This window comes from Notothenia coriiceps, unplaced genomic scaffold (genome assembly GCF_000735185.1).
Source record: "Notothenia coriiceps isolate Sejong01 unplaced genomic scaffold, NC01 NC01_scaffold00004878, whole genome shotgun sequence".
In the NCBI taxonomy this organism is placed as follows: Eukaryota; Metazoa; Chordata; class Actinopteri; order Perciformes; family Nototheniidae; genus Notothenia; species Notothenia coriiceps.
In genome coordinates this window covers 79,126-96,371 of record NW_011337579.1, presented here as the reverse complement: position 1 = coordinate 96,371, position 17,246 = coordinate 79,126, and the positions used below count along the sequence as shown (strand labels likewise).

At 41.2% G+C, this 17,246-nt stretch overlaps 1 protein-coding gene across 1 annotated transcript in view; it reads right to left on the bottom strand.

The window, feature by feature from the left end:
* Positions 1 to 211: 211 nt before the first annotated feature.
* Positions 212 to 17,246, bottom strand: part of LOC104942667 (plexin-A4-like) — a 36,267-nt gene continuing 19,232 nt past the window's right edge. Inside the window, exon 9 of the mRNA XM_010767919.1 lies at positions 212 to 253. Within this exon, the coding sequence (XP_010766221.1) occupies positions 212 to 253 (42 nt within the window). The remainder of the gene's footprint in view (positions 254 to 17,246) is intronic.

The following is a 17,246-nucleotide window of genomic DNA, read 5'->3' as shown; positions in this document are numbered from 1 at the left end:
CCATTCCTCCCCTACTCTCTCATTAATCCAGTGATTGGCTGCCCTCTAATTGGATATGTCTCTGTATCTCCCTCTCATACTCACATAAGCCATGTTATTAGCGGGTTAAATAGATGTTCTGGTATAAAGAGGCCAGTCAGATTATAGAATAGGCTCTGATTATGGATGTTAGGGTTGGTGTTTGAGTGACAGGGGCAGGTCAATCCCACTGTTACACTGAGCTGCTGCTGTTCTTCACCACCTTGTTACCATCCTGTTAACACCGGGTCATGTCAACCACAGTGAGCTGGACATTGGGTATGAATGAGGGGGGGACATAGGAAGGCTGGGGGATCATTCAATGTAAGTTCAGTCTGAAAATCAAAAATCACACATTAACTATGTAATGTATAGAGATGTAAAAAGTTAAGTCAACAGGAACATTTAAATCTAGCACTCAAGCTTTTGCATGATGTGGACAATCTACTGTTTTAGTGTACACCCTTTGCAAAACAGCAAAAATATATAAAATTGTCAACATGAGAGATCTTGATTAAAGATCTTCAAATATATATACAGTTGTCTCTAAATGTCTATTACTGTTGCACAACCATTATAACAATAATGCAACATTAATTACTTTTGTAACATCCCTCTTGTAATAGTAGAAGAAAAAACAACTAACAAGATATATTGTTAACCATAAAAGCATTTCTGTGGTCTTGCTTCCCTAGAAATGCAGACACCAGCACTAACTGTATATAGTATATTATGCATGAATCAGCAATGCCACACATTCAACACTGTGCAGTCAAATGGAGCATAAGAAACTTGCTTGGACGCGATCTTGAGCAAGAAATTGAATCAAATATGATTTTGAAAGCTCGTTACACTCCTATGGTGCTGGGTTGCGACTTGACATGGGTTCCAGGGCATTTAGGAACGGTTCTGGCTGTTTTTGTGGTGTCTTAGTCATTCAATCCAACCTCCAATGTTCCCATAGCAGTAGCGTTAGCCTCCAGCATACACATTCACTCCTCCTGCCAGCACCCGTTCAGTGATTCAGTTAGATTGTATCCAGTATGTTCCTACATGGTTTCTATGCTTAAGTAATTTTTTTTTCAACATTTGCCATGGTTTGTACATGCCACATATAAACTGTTGCTCGAAAGTGCAGCGACTGGCGCACACAGGGTGTTAAATTATTTATCTGCAGCGTAGCAAAAGCAGATCTGTAAGTGTGAATTATTGAAAATGTGTACTATGGTGGGGTGAGATCGTTCAAAGTAAAAGTGCTTTTTTACAGTTTTGAACCCCCTTAGGGAAATTCGACAAGCTCATTTGTAGAAGCATCGCGTATTCGCATCAAAGAGGTTTAATACCAGAATCCTTTCATTTCTATCAGCGGGAAACTTTTTACCACATCCCTTACTGTGTGGCTTCGTCACCCCTTTATTGTGAAGCTGTGGGTTATGGAGGTGTTTGGATGTGCATATTATGTCGTGTCCCAGTTTAGCTGCAAGATAATGTGGTCTAACAAGGCAAGCGAACAGAGCTGATGTGTTGCTGCCTGGCACACTTCTGAAAAATGTCAACTAAGTGGGGCAGGCGAGGTTGGAGAGAACTCTTCTAGTTTACTCCTTTCAGATGTGTTACCTTTGTCTTTGCCATCATTCTCTCCTGCTGTTTCTTGGTGTATTTCAAAATCATGTGTTCTTTTTTCTTTTCCTGTTGCAGATCATTATGAATCTATAAGCTACCCCATAGTACTATAACAGACACTTCACGAAATGTGTCATGTATGTGAGTCATCATCCACATCTTCTGTTGTCTTAGCTGCTGGAAACAGTCGAAACTGTTCACTCTGTCTGGGTAATGCAGACCTTATCTTTGCCTAAGCTGTGCCCCAGGGCAAGATGAGGCAGCCTGTGCTAAATTAGTCACTATATGTGTGTGTGTTGCTACACTTTTAGCTCCTGCCAAAGGGAGAAATGGCATTACAGACTAAATGCAAGTGGTCAGATCTAACCCAACACCTTCAATGCTCTGACATACACCATGTCTTCAGCTTGGTTTTAGCACAGAGCACTGAGGGTGTAATGTCAACATTAGCATGATTAGGACAAGTTCTGCTGTATAAATAAAAAGTACTGTTGCTGAGCTTCCCATGCTTCAGCTTAGCTTATTCGGGAAGCATAGACCTACCAAACATGACAGGTGGTAAAAATATAGCCTAGCATTTCTCATGCAGGAAATTCTTCTCTGTAAACCGTTATTAGTAAACTGCCTGCAGCTTATTAACTGCCTTTTTGTGTATGGGGGGCCTTACCTTCTTTGGAATGGAAAGATAAGTGAAAATGATTGATTGTATCCAAGTCGTTTGTCATACGCTGACAATCCTGACAGCGCAATGGATGGCTTTCTCATTTGACCTCCGAGAACCTCAAATGAAAACAATATTGCACTTGCAGCCACTGGCCCGCTCTGTTAACTGAGCTTATGATGTAATACCGTTGGTAGGTGGTTGACGGATTGACTGGGGCGTCAGCTGTGACGAGGCAGCGGGTCGTTGATGTGTCCCTTGCTTCATTTGACTCCCACGTCAATCTGTCCTCCATCCAGCTGGAGAGTGGAGAGGTGGAAGGGCAGGAAGAAGAAAGATACCCAGGAAATAAATGAAGGAATAAACGACAGAGAGAATAGATCTTCTGTGATAGATAGAGAAATGAATAAGAGACACATCAGAAATTCAGAGGGGAATTCGGGAAGAAATTGATTGTTGGTTTGCCACTTGTAATGAAGGTCAGGAATTATTACTCCTATCTGTTATCATGTATATGACTAACAATTTCACTTAATTCGCTAATTTTGCTTGCAGTCATCTACAGAACTTGCTGATATTTAATATGACACTGTTGTAAGCAGCTATATGCATGAACAACAACTTGCAATGTTCTATTCAAAATGGCAGAATAAAATAACAATGTATAAATTCAACCACATACTTCCAGCTCCCCGCCCAACATATTGATGCACTGCCAGCACTGTGCCAAACTATTGCACAAAGTCACAACAGGGAAGGAGAAAAAGACGAAGCCAGCCTGGGGCCAGAAGAGAGGAGATAAGAGGAGTTCAGTGTGCCCGACAGGCTGTGAGCACGATCGGCTATCACTTTAATTCCTCTCTCTGTTCAGTGCAGTGCTGGAGTTTGGCTGCAGGTGGAATCCCTGTTTAATTACAAGTGGAGCGACAGAAAAAGAGTAGGATAAAGAGAGGAATAGAGTTGAGGCAGAAGAATTAGCTAATAATAAAAGTCTCTGCTGATTTATTAAATGATCAATTTCCCACTGCAGGTTGACTGGCTGGCCTCTGGCGTTATGTAAGGAGGAGGGGAGACATAGAGGAAAGAAGAGAGGAAAGAAAAACAAAGTCAAGCTTTATCATTCCCTCAGTGAGGTGATGAAGATCTTGAAGTGTAAATTATGAATACACTTAAAAGGAACACTCATCCTCCTCGCTCCGCTTGACGCCCATTTTTCACAGATACAATAGACTAGCACACACTTAGTCTATATATATATATACTGTATATATAATTTGATGCCACTGTGCCGCAACGGTAAATGCTCAAGTGCGTCTTCATCTCTCTCCCCACACATTAAGGCATCAAGTACCTCTGTGATCTTGGCCTTTTTTAAAAGCGTGATTATATTCAGCAGCTTCCATCTCTTCCTATTGTGAAAGGAGGGAGAGTGCAGGGTGTAATGGCTGTCATTTGCTCACCTGAAACAGGAGGGGATTATAAATGCCATGCACCCCATCCTTTGTATTTATCCCTGCTGATATGATAGCCCAGCCATAGTGAAGAGACAGTGAGCCGTAATGGCTGCCTCTCTGGCAAAGCCCAGGAAGAAGATTGCATGAAATGAATGTGATATCGAGATGAGAGAGACAAGGGGTGCATTGGGTCGTTTAGCCACCAAATCCCTCCATTTTTTTTTATAAAAGAGGGGACACAAGTGTTGCCTTCTTGAGTGTGTGTGTGTGTGTGTGTGTGTGTGTGTGTGTGTGTGTGTGTGTGTGTGTGTGTGTGTGTGTGTGTGTGTGTGTGTGTGTGTGTGTGTGTGTTAGAGATAGAGAGCAGAGGTTTTGTAGAGATGATGAATGTATGATCTTACACACCTCAGAGCGTCTGAGTGACAGGGAAAGACAGGCAGACAGAGGGAGAATGAATGATATCAGGATCCGCGCTCTGGAACAGAGGATTCTCATTGGCAGCCATCGCTTCTGCTGGGCCTGAATGCGGTGTGTGTTTGTCTTTGTGTGTGTTTTATCTGCTGAGAAAACCATTTCCCCAGATGCAGGCATCAGAGGCCTTGATAGGCATCAGGAGGTCCATTCCATTCTAAAAGTCTAAATCTGTGTGTGTTTTTGTATGTGTGTGTACATGTGGGTGGTGTGTGTTTTGGCATATCTGCCACCGATGAAGTGTTAAATTATAAAGCGTTCAGATATGGTGGCATTGTTTGCTACAGTTCTGTGTGGGTGCTTAGCTTTTATGACAGATCACGAGGTGAGAAACCACTCGATGCGGTGACATGGCTACATAGATTACATAAACACACAGACACACACGTAGGCAGGGAGATTGTGGTTTCATACACTCTCATGATAAGGGATTTGGCAGCTGCAATCCCTCCATAGGCTAACCCACCTTTCTCTTCAGTGACTTCATATAGCCAGAGGTGGCTGAGGCAGTGGTGGATCTTAGGAGGAGGAGCATGAAGAGTGACATGAAGAGAGGGAATCTATCATGTGACATGCACTGAAGATCAGTGTTGGGTTTGATGCACACACGCTTGTGCCACTATCTCCCGATTCAATCTGAAACTCATTCCCTTTATCTACCAAATGCAAATACACCTCTACACAGAAGTGAGGGCAAAACACACCACTAGCCTTTCCTCCTAAACCCTCCCTCCCTCCCACACACACACACACACACACACACACACACACACACACACACACACACACACACACACACACACACACACACACACACACACACACACACACACACACCGCTTTCTTGCTCTGGAATTAGTGTGAAATTACCAAAACGAGACTAGAGAGAGGGAAAATATCCTAAATTCCACTTAAGTTGATTTTAGGTGACTGGGTATTTGCCCATCACAAGGGCAGAGCGGGAGATTGCAGGTGCTAGCACACGAGTAAAATGCTCAACCCAGTGTGATTGATCCACCACAGGTTTACCTTTCCCAGAGTTCCTTTTTCCTCATTGCTCTCAATTTCCAAGGTTGAGAATTCTTAACAGGTTTTTGGTGTAACTGAAGCCCCCCCGAGCGACACCCCTCCAACAAGGGAGCCAGGCTCCTGCTGTTATAACTCCTGCTAACCTGCTCCTGTTATATTAAACCTGTTCATCTTAGGCATCTGATACATTTTTTTAAGCTCCATTTACTTACGTTTACATTATATGAATAGCTATTTACCCAATAATTGGCTTCCATGATAATTCACATCATACTGACGTAGCTAATGCTAAAAGACAGTGGGAGGCTAACTACTTAATGACTGCTACTGTATACTGGATGTGCACTGTGCCAGTCACACATGCAAATGAAGAGCAGAATCATACAACCCACACGGTCACATCTACAGTTTTTATCTAGAGCTTTGCTCAGTCATAGCTTGAATTGATTTACCTGACATCCCAGAATGTAGCCTGAGGGAAATCCAATGAATGAGCGTCAATCACTTATTAATATTGATCACTAATTGACCATTAGTGATCCATCAAATCACTATTTCATATTCAAATGTAGTATAGTTTTGTTTATTATCAATGTAATGCTATCAGGTGAAATGCTTTCCAGATCTGTTCATGGTTAAAGATGTTTCTAAAAAGAAAAGAACATTGCAAACAGGCACCCTGTCGAGTACACTAACTACAGTGCATATTAAAACTAAAAGCAAAATGGCCAAATCACAAAGAACTCCACACACACTCTCCCACACGTCGTGCTGGAAGGAGTGGTGTGGAGTGGAAGCATAGCATGTGGTTCATCTTCAAAGTGTTCTTCCAGATAGTTTGTTGTTCCCAATCAACCTTGAAATCACCTAACTGCTCTGAGAGCAAACAGAATTGCTCCCACACTCACACACTCTCTCCCTCTTCCCCTATCAGCATTGCCTTTATTTACTCTATGGATCGGTGAGAGGCGCTGTTAGAGAGAACACCAGGGGAAGAGGAGGAAGGCAATCAATAGTACAGGGAGGAAATCAGTGAATAGTGTGTGTGTGTGTGTGTGTGTGCGTGCGTGCGTGCGTGCGTGCGTGTGTGCTTGTGTGTGCGTGCGTGTATGTCTGCGTGTGTTTATCTTTGGTCGTCCTTCGTCCTTGAAGAACAGTGGCCAATTATTTAAAAAGGCAAATATCCTAATTGTTTAGACATATTGCCCTTCTTCCTATCATCTGTATATGCCCCTTTTATATGTTTTGTGTCCATTAGGAACCTTTGCACCAGACAGCCCCCCTGCAGATAGCCCTGCCACTATTCCAGTAAATCTGAAGCCTCACCTGTCACCAAACTGTCTCGGCCTATCAAACTTGCGCTCTCTTCTGCGGAGATGCCTGACTAATGCCAATGCCGTCGAGCTCGGCAGGTGAAAGGATAGATTTCATTCACCTGCTCTTTCCCCAGTGACATTGGATGTCTCCTTCAACCAAAGGACATTCTAATATAGGACTTTATAGACAGGTATTTGTCTGATATATGACAAATAAGTACCTTTTGTAACTCTATATAAAAAACACTTTTAGGTAACTCTGCTATGATTGACGAACTTGAATAATTTGTTTGCATTTAACTTTGGTTTGGTGCCTGACAATAGTATGATGTGGCATAATCATAGTTCCCCAATGAGCCTATACACCAGACATATTCCAGCTAATGTGAGATATGGATGTGTTACCTCCCCTAATGCCTTTCTGTCAGCTGTCAGTTTTGTTAATGGTTAACTCAGCTGTCTCTCCTCCTCTCATGCGTGACAGATTGGAGACCATATTTGGAGAAGTAGCTTTGTCAAAAGGAATGTCATCCTATTTGGCATGGATGTTGGGAATATCGCACACACTCTGCGATATCAGTGTCAATTTGGAACAATTGGTGCTAATATCTTCACATTAATAATTGGTTTGACATATCTCAATCTCTGCTCTTGGCTGCGATAGGGGGAATAATCCCAGGGTGCCGATATCATTTTCTCTTTCTCACTTTTTCTCACTTTTTCTTTTCTTCTTTACTTCCCACCCTTTTCTTCTCTTAACTATAATTCAAATCACACCCACATATCCCCAGCAGGCTTATCATACACTGCATTTTAATGTGTATGCGTGTGTCTGCACATACTAACTGTGGATCTTTGATTCAATGAATCCAAATGTAATCAGTATATATGTTTATATCTTATCAGTTTGTGTATTTAGTCTCATTTTACCCTACTACACATTTTTGCTTGTGTCAGATCCCAATACGTTGTGTTTTTAGAGAAATATTTGCCCATAAACAGCATCCCTCTCCTCCTACCTCCTTCCGCCTCTGCCTCCAAACACTCGTAAACATCGATCCCTCCTTCCTGGAGTGGAAGTAGGACTGTAAAGTTGTCTGTGCCACTGGCCAAAAGCAAATACATTTTCCTAGTTCTTTAGAGCAGGTCGGTCTATACCATCAGTAGTAAACTGTGATATAGAGACGTCCTTATTATGAATCAGTGAACCCCGGCGACCACATGTTCTGAGATATTCCTGAAGTCAGCCCGTACAGTACAGCCTTCTTTTTAACATGTACAGAGAAGAGACATTGAAATGCTTCTATGTAGTATTTCTGAGTCACACAACTGTGTCTCAAACATGTGTGCAAGCTTATTAGGATGATACAAAAAGGTTCAAGCAGTCACGAGTAAACACACAAAATGGCTGGTAAAACTTGCAAGTCATGTTGCAGAGCTCCCAGTCTTCTTAATCCTTTGTTTTCCCAAGACATATTTGGTGCTGTCAAGTGAGTAACCTTTTCAGAGGGGGGAAAAGCTAATTGGCAGATCTATCGGATGTTTTTTTCTTACTTGCTCTGCCCCCTCTCTCTCATATTAATTCTGCACCGCTGCTACCTGTCGCTGTGTTCACAGTCATCTGTTACTTCAGTGTGCTCATTACTGCGGTATGCCACACCAATGCTAATTAAACTGCAGCGCCACAATTAGCATGCTACCAAGGACTCTTGTTTGGTTGTTGTTTGGCACTGGCCTCCCCCTGGTGATAGCTGCAGTGCTGTAAGGTGTGTTGTTGGCAGAGATGATAAATGTTTACATAAAAACAAAGTATTTCCTCTAATGTTAGGGAGATATTTACTTTAACATTATTTTTAAGTACAGTGAACATATTAGCCCTTAGCTCATTTCGAAGTTGAGGCTAGAAATAATGAAAATATTAGCTGCATATTTTTTAATTATTCTATTGCGGAAAAGGCCAGACATGAGTTATAGATTTTCTGTGATTTAAAAAATTGCCTGATCATTAATTTTGGCATTCCTCATTTGAATTCCAGTTACACTTGCTGAGTTTTTCAGAACAAAAGACCTGGCTTTCCAAATCATTACTAACATATATGAGTTTGAGGAGCTGTATCACAACTCAAAATACTACATCAGTTGCACCTCTAACACTGCACTGCTCTGCCTAATGATCCCAGATGGAACTGGATTTGGTATTAAACAGTGCTACAGATTGCTTGAGAAACTTTTAAAGTTAAATGTATTCAAAGTTGATACTCTGAACTTGAGAGTCCTGCATCCATGGCACTTGCTCTGATGTCTATGCCCGGGGGAGGATGGCCATCCCCTGAGTATGGGTGACTAGTTTCACCCCCCGCCCCCCACCCTCCACCTCTAGCGGGATGCTAAGGGAAGTTGAGGGAAGGGAACAAGGCCAAGAAGTGACAGGGGCATCAGGACGGAACGGAGTGCTACACCTCCCAGTTTCCTCTCAACTGTCACCATCATAGTGTGAAGAAACACAAACACACACACACACACCAATCCACCTAGCCCAACCACACATTCTCAAGCATGCACACAACACCTGCCCGCCCACTTTTAAGTCTGGACCATTGCTCACTGTCACCTATTGTCACCCTGCTGCACAGAGGGAAACAAAGACACTGGAAATGGACACACACACGTACACTCACAGTGGGGAAGGTGTCTTGCTTTTTTCCGGCAGAGCATGAGCACAGGTACTGACATGAGACAGAGAGGATAAATGAGAGATGAGTTGACAGTCAGGGGAAGTGGAGATCTATAGAGGTGTTCCAGCAGATGAGAGGGGTGTGTGGGACAACGGAGCATAAGTTCACCTAAAGGGAGATGTGAAGACTCTCAAGTGAAGGATGTGAGGGTAAACACTTGTGCAAACACACAAACAGGTCACCTTGACTATGATGGAGAGCATCTCTAGGGGAGGGTGATACATACAGGACAGCTAACACGGCCCATCATAGTGGATGAAACCAGCATATTAAGAATATTATCACCATGGAATATAATCCTATAGTAATCCCCACTGATTGTTCAGTATTAATATGAGACTGCATTTTCACAGAGATTACTCAGTCATACAAAGATAATGTCATTATATATCCATATTTACTCATGAGAATGAATTAAATGCTTGTGTGGTGTTCATTGAATCTTTTAAATGTAACTAAAAAATGCAATGTCATTTTTATAGTTGATTGTGAGAGACTATAGAAAATGATGAGAATAATTGTAATGTTTTGTTACAAGCTGCCTCTCGGCTGTGAATAAACACACCTCCGCAGGCTACATATTGACCGCCTGGATCAATAGTATCATATGCTGCCGTCTACAGCTCCACACATTGAAGATCATAACACAATATATGGAAGATAAAAGCCAAGTGCACTCTTGAGACCCCATTGTGAAGCGGACCTCCAGTGCCCCGTTTCTTCCCCAGGGACAGTCATGAAAACATCACCAGACAGGGGATTTTAATTTACTAACATCCAAGAAATACTGTAGATGCAATGATAAACTATTATTTTTCCCTGGTGGATTTCTGGGCTCTTTTTTTCATGAACATAGGTCAGATTGAGTGTTAATGTAATAATAAATTGGACAGTGATATATGGGGTGTTTGGAAATGTTCCAGTATTACATCAAAATTCCTTTTTCTTTCTTGTCCCATCCAAGCGCACATTTTTGCCATTAATATACAAATAATAAATAAATATAACTCCCACTGTTTTCATAGAAGATGTGTGTGTTTATATCCAAGTAAGATCTAGGATATCTACGATTAAAACATAATGTATGTTGCGTCCTCTATTTGTTTTCTCATAAAGCCACATGATTCAATAATTCAAGCTAAGAATGAATAAAAGGTCATTTTAGCAATAAAGCCAAATAAAGTTGGTTGATATAGAGACCCTGGCCTAATGGGGTCCTCAGGGGCAGCAGTGGCATCACAGATGAACAGCCTAATAACGCTGCCTGATCACACCCTGTAAAAACTCTGCTGTGGGACTGTGAGTGGGTTTTTGTGTTTGAGAGAAAGAATAAAGAAGGAAGTTGGTGCCACGGCTTTTGACAGCTGTTAGAATTGCGTGGTGGAGTGCGAGGTGCCAAATTTCATGATCGAGAGAAACAGTTGTTAAATGTTTGCCTGCAGGGCCAGATTGATGCTGCCGATCACCCTCTATTAAAGTTTGTTTGTTTGAGAAATAAATATAGGATTTTATGAAGATTGTTGGAAATAGAGTGTTTCCTTTTAACCTTTATGTTATTCAGAGGTTTACGGGACATTGATTGATGAGCCCAGGCTCTCAGGCTGCTTCATTCTGTTTTTATATAACTATACATTTTAAGAGATCGTTTTATCCCATTTTTGTACCTGCAGACTCTCAGCAGCAGTGTTACTGTGTAATTTTCCGCTCAGTCGGCGTTCCTGCATTGGAGGTACGTAAAGGGGACGGCTCAGAGATGTTCTACTTGGGGGCAGCCACTCTGCAATTTCTCTGTCCTTAGGTATGGGTTTATGTGAGACGCAGAAATTGTGTGTGTGTTTGTTTGTGTGTGCGTCCACACACTGGAGCAACGGGGTCATGGCCAGTGGGCCAGGTAATGACACCCCCACCGGCCCCTCCATGCGGATTTCTGCTCTGTAGACCACCACCCATAATGATAGCACAAGGAGGCACACAAACTGCTGTGTGTGTGTGTGTGTGTGTGTGTGTGTGTGTGTGTGTGTGTGTGTGTGTGTGTGTGTGTGTGTGTGTGTGTGTGTGTGTGTGTGTGTGTGTGTGTGTGTGTGTGTGTGTGTGTGTGTGTGTGTGTGTGTGTGTGTGTGGGTGTGTGTGTGTGGGGGGGTCAGCTGGGTTCATGTGTGGCTCTGGTCACATGTACAGTAGGGCAGATGTAGCTGTGTGTTATTTGAGTGAATCTGTGACACAGCTCCTGCTCCAGAGTAACATACAGCCTTCAGGCTATTAGTATGTATAGGATTCCATACAGTGTCTGCTGATGCATGGGTAGCATGGTAATTGGGTTTCAGTTGGACTGCAGAGTGCCTATTTGTTGTGCATTGATTTATCACAAACAGCACTGTAAAGGCAGACACCCATGTGTGTAGTATACAACAAATGAATTGAAAAAAAAACACTTGTTTTTCGCTGCAGGGGAGGTCATTTGTTTTGTTTTCCGAGTGCAGAATTATACATGGATGTGTGAGATTTTAGTGTAATTGTATACATCGATTACTAATGTGTCTTGGACTGGTGTCTGTTTGTTTCCTCCAGTGACATGAGCATTTGATAGAGCTGAGGATGGCTGGACCTCGGCTTTGTGGGAATTGAATAGCTTTCGTTTCCCAGCCTGTTTGACCTTCCTCATGCCTCACATTAGATATGCATTACAACTGAAGCCTCACATGGCCAAATACATCTGCACCCTCTCTTTAGTATTCCCCCTCTATCTACGCTCCCCTGAGCCTGGACCACTTTTAACCACAATGGAATTAGTCCTCATGCCTTCATACACCAAAGTAAACTGTGTTTGTCATGACTTTGCTGGCCTTTTTGCTTGTTTTTGCTGCATTGAATGATGGACTTCATACTGAAGCTTCTCCTTTCAAGTATTGTTTTTTTCTTTTCTTTTTTCACAGTAACTTGAACAAAGTCTTTTTGGAGTTCTCTTTGTTCTTCTGGTTATTTTCATACATTTTTCAGTCATTTGCATCATATGAACATTTCAAACCCAAACCATGAATCAAAGAACGAGTGATGTTCCTTTTTAAGTCAAAGGTTACTTTTTGAAGATAATCATATGCATGTTACAGGGCGTGCAGTGAATAAGACCTGTTTGTATGCATCATTTAACGCTGATTACAGATATACTTTTGCTCTGTGTGCACATACTGCACAGCATAATAAGACCGTCTTGTATTGTAGTTAATTAAATCATCAAAAGGGCTAAATGTTGCACGATGAAATATATTATCTGCCAGACCATCTCCTTTTGAATGGCCATGACAGCCTCATCAGCAACATTTGTCGAGGCTATAAAGCTGTCTCTGCCCTCTACTCAGTCTCACTCTAATTGTGTCACCTTATCAAAGGCTGAAAGAAACAAGAGTGCAGATTAGTTTCCATTCAGGGCCAATCTAATCCTTTCAGCTCTCGCTCTCATAACGTGTCATTGCCAGTCAAACGGCTCTGCACAACAGTGGTGTTTACCAACCAAGTGAATAGATGTTGGACATCTAATTCTCCACGAAAAAGATCCCAGTAACTGACTGTTATTCAAAATCTAAATCGCTTTGATTTCTAGGGTTCTCTAAATGTTTATTCTTTGATGTTTACAAAGGGCGGGGATTGTTTCATATTGCTCCAAGCGATGCAATCTTTTTTTCTTTCAAGGTCTGTCTGGATAGTAATTGAAAACAATTATCCAGTGCTTTGCTGTGATAATACCCAGCGCTTACACCAGCTAAACCATGTACGGCATTATCCCTAATATCCTTTCACTGAAGCCCCAAATCAGCTACATTAATTCCCCACTTCACAATCATGTGGACATGTGGGTTAACACAAATCAATATGTGTGCATTTCTTACACACGGTGAGAGATGCAGTCAGGATGCTGGAGCACTTCTTAAACTACAGCGCACATCTGTTATCTGGTGTCACCCACATGGTGATGTATACTATATGTATACATTGTGCGGGTGCAAGATTAACAGCAAAACTAAGTCCAACGTGAAGGCATATCTGCTAAAAGTCATTTTTGGTAGATAATGTATTTGATATGTGTTGCAGGTACCACAGGGAATGGTGGACCTGCACACAACAATTGAAACTTAAAACATTAAACCTAAACTTAAAAAAGTGAATTAGATATTTTACTTTTATTTAAATGCATTCGTTTCAGTTATAGAATCTGGCATACTATGGCACAAGTGGTGACAGACACACAATCAAACAAAGGAAATTAATGTTGACCACTCTTCTTTTCTTTCTTTTGATTGTGATTTTTGGTGTTGAGTGAGTAGAGTTAAAAATATCGGTAACACTTTATATTAAGGTGCACAAATTCACCATCAACTAGTTGTTAATTAACATGCATATTAGCAGTATAATGGTTCTTTATTAGTCATTATAAAACACTTATTAATGCCTTATTCTACATGACCATATTCTACAAGTAATAAGACCTTAGTTGAGAGCTTTTCCTCAATAAACCTCTAATTAGTGCTTATCTGTTGCAAGTAAGGAAGTTGTTGTACATGAGTTTTGGTCTTAATATGCTCTGCTCAATATGGACCTAATAAGGCAGTAGTACCACAAGAAGAGTAATCCTCCCATAATAACACTTAACAAATATGATCTATTCTTATGTAACAAGATGTGAAACTAGAAGGGTTACTTGTTTCTAAATAACAAAAAAATTGGTATTTCAATCTAAGAATATGTTTTGGGGTATTGACAGTTCAGCTACCAATAGCAAGGTGATATTGACCTGTATGTTTCATATTTGCACATTTATATTTTTGTAAAATGTGTACTGAAGGTCAGACAGGAAACCGGGTAGGCCTACAGGAAGTAGGAGAAAGTGAACTGAATAGCATGGCAGTAGAGTACTACTAATTTCCCCTATGCAACCTGAATAGTTAAAGGGTCAAGTCCGTCAGNGTCAATTCTACATTGTAGTAGTGAACCTAACGTGTGGAGGAGACTGTTCTTGGTCGTGTGGAAAGCACCAATCGTCTCCAATAACACACGGACTACTTGGACCCCCGACACAACAGCACCTTGAACACAAGGGACCATCCCAGCAGGGTACGTTAACCAGAGTCCGTTCCCGTTCTAACCAAGAATTTTTCTGGAGTACTTTCTGCTGTTGTGCTTCACTCCTATGGGCCGGGCCTCCTTCGGGCCCCAAGGCGGAAAGACCTCGGTCCGGGCTCTTCCTACGAGCAGACCGCTCGCAGAAAACTTTGGTTAGAACGGGGAACGGACTCTGGTTAAACGGTACCCTCTGCCCCAGGACTGGTCACTTGGTGTTCCAAGGTCTGTCACTGTGACTCGGGGCGTCAAGACTAGGTCCCGTGTGTTTGGGAGACCAAGCACGGGTCGCCTTCTACGACCCAGAACTTTCACACGTTAGGTTACTTCACAATAGCATTGACCCAACCCAACTATCTACCAATCTGTCCACTACAGCAACAACGAAGACGCACTTATAAAACTAAACTAAAAACACGTGAGATTAGTTATAACTCCCTCCAGTTCTGCCACCACACAGATAACATATCTCTTTTTCTTCTCTGAATTATTTTATTTATTTTGTGCACTCTAATCAATATTAATCAAACTATTGTTCGTTTATACATTTTAAGAATGGCGTTTATCTTTTTTGAAAATGAGTTCTTATTTGATTTGTTTGGGTCTACAACAGATGATACAAATGTTTGTGTCAGTAAATGTGTGGCGGGGGTGTTTGTGAAAATAACGGGGACAGAGCTGCTGTCAGACGATCAGCTGTGCGACGTCATCACAAACGGACGTCGCTTCACGTGACGCTCCGGAGGAAAGGACGTCCCATTGCTCTTAAAACTCATTTCCCTGCTGCTCAAGGTTTCCTTGCGTCTCTCCATGCTTCCCTGGTGGGAGGGACTAGTCGCAGGGAAACCGGCACCATATAGATAGAAGGCTATCCACCAGTCGGGCTCTGAGCGGCCTGAACAAAGCGGGAGCTGAATCGAAGAACCGGTTCTGAACCAGAAAAGCTCTAGCACGGAGCTAGAACGGGAAAAGCCTTGGTGTGAAAGGGGCAAAAGAGACAGTACAACACATAGAACGAACAGTACACCTAGTGTGTAAGTACATACAAGCAGGTCACACAGTATGATCACAAATACTTAATAAAAATCTGTTTTTATTAAAAAAGTACAGGCTGCATATGTGTTCTCAGCCTTGGAGAAACTTGACATGTTTTGGTAGTGTATGTGTCTGAACCTCTCTTTAGTTGTTCATTAATAAAACAGATATTTCAACGTGTGCCTACTTTGTTCATGTGCTGTTAATTTCAGTAGTTGTGTGCTATAGTGTATTTACAAAGTGTGAAGAGGAGGCAACTTTAGAATAGGGAACCTGTTCAGGTCAATTAGAGTCAAACTACTAGCTTATTGGTTATGGAACAAGACTTCACTTTAAAATAGGGAACATATTCTTAGATAGAAATACCTAATTTTGAGTTATTTAGACTTAATTAACACTTACAGTACAGTATGGTTTCATGTCTTATTACATAAGAATAGATCATATTTGTTAAGTGTTATTATGGGAGAATTACTATTCTTGTGGTACTACTGCCTTATTAGGCCCATATTGAGCAGAGCATATTAAGACCAAAACTCATGTACAAAATAAGCACTAATTAGAGGGTTATTGAGGAAAAACTCTCAACTAATGGCCTATTACTTGTAGAATGTAGAATAAGGTATTAATAGGTGTTTTATAATGACTAATAAAGAGCCAATATACTGCTATTATGCATGTTAATTAACAACTAGTTGATGGTTAATTTGTGTACCTTGAAATAAAGTGTGACCAAAATATCTATTCTCACTACCTATTTGCATAACAAGCTAAACAAATTGGCCCCAGTCCACTTTTTAAGAGCAGAGTGACATACCTTCTGTAATGATAATATATTAACAGGCCCCATATGCCAGGCCGACTGTAGCTGCTGCACCCATAAACCCACACTGCCTTGTTTCGTCTTGTTGGCTTGTAACTGTATTACAGGGGATATAACTTGTGGGCTGCACATTTTCTCCAAAGTAATTATTTCCCATAAACATTGTACATTGTGACTCCTGCTCATAAAAACCTGACCTAAAATGTTATTTACTGTGAGCTCGACATTTACTATTCTTTACAGGATAGCTTGTTTACTCTGATTCCTTCTGTCACGCAGTTTCCTGCATCATCCCTCTTCCTCTCCTCATCCCCCTGCTGTGATTTACGGCAGCTTGTGTCTTAGAGATGTCATAAACCTGAGCCTCATACTGCAGATACGATGTCAGAAATCACTCCCTTGTCCACTCATTTACTACTCCTGATATTATGGGCAGTCAATAGCATGCAGTACATAGATATTTCTGATACTAACATATCATCATTACCTGACAAAGGCCACAAGCTGAAACGCTGTTGCAATGAAGTTAGTATATAGTAGGTTCGCTATTGTTTTGACTTATTTGCACTTTTTATACAGTCTATGTTTGAGCAAAGCTTTCACAACAGTATGTCTTGTGGCTCACAATGTAGCTGTTTATATACCCATTGAAGAGAAGATTTACTGTATGATGGTGTCAGTGTGTGTGTTTGAGAGAAAGAGAGAAAGATTGAATGTAATGGTTCTATAAACCTTGATTTATTCATTTATTATTCACTTGGAACCATTCAGTCACACAAGGTGATGATTCACGTAAAGACATTTTTCGAGTAAATGTTAATAATGCACTTCTGCTAGACTTTGGCATGAAATTGTATTTATTTTCAACCAAAACAATATACTTTGAAACTGTCAAGAAAGAAGCACAAAGGTAAACATCATTATACTGATACAAATAAAGACATATATATATATATATATATATATATA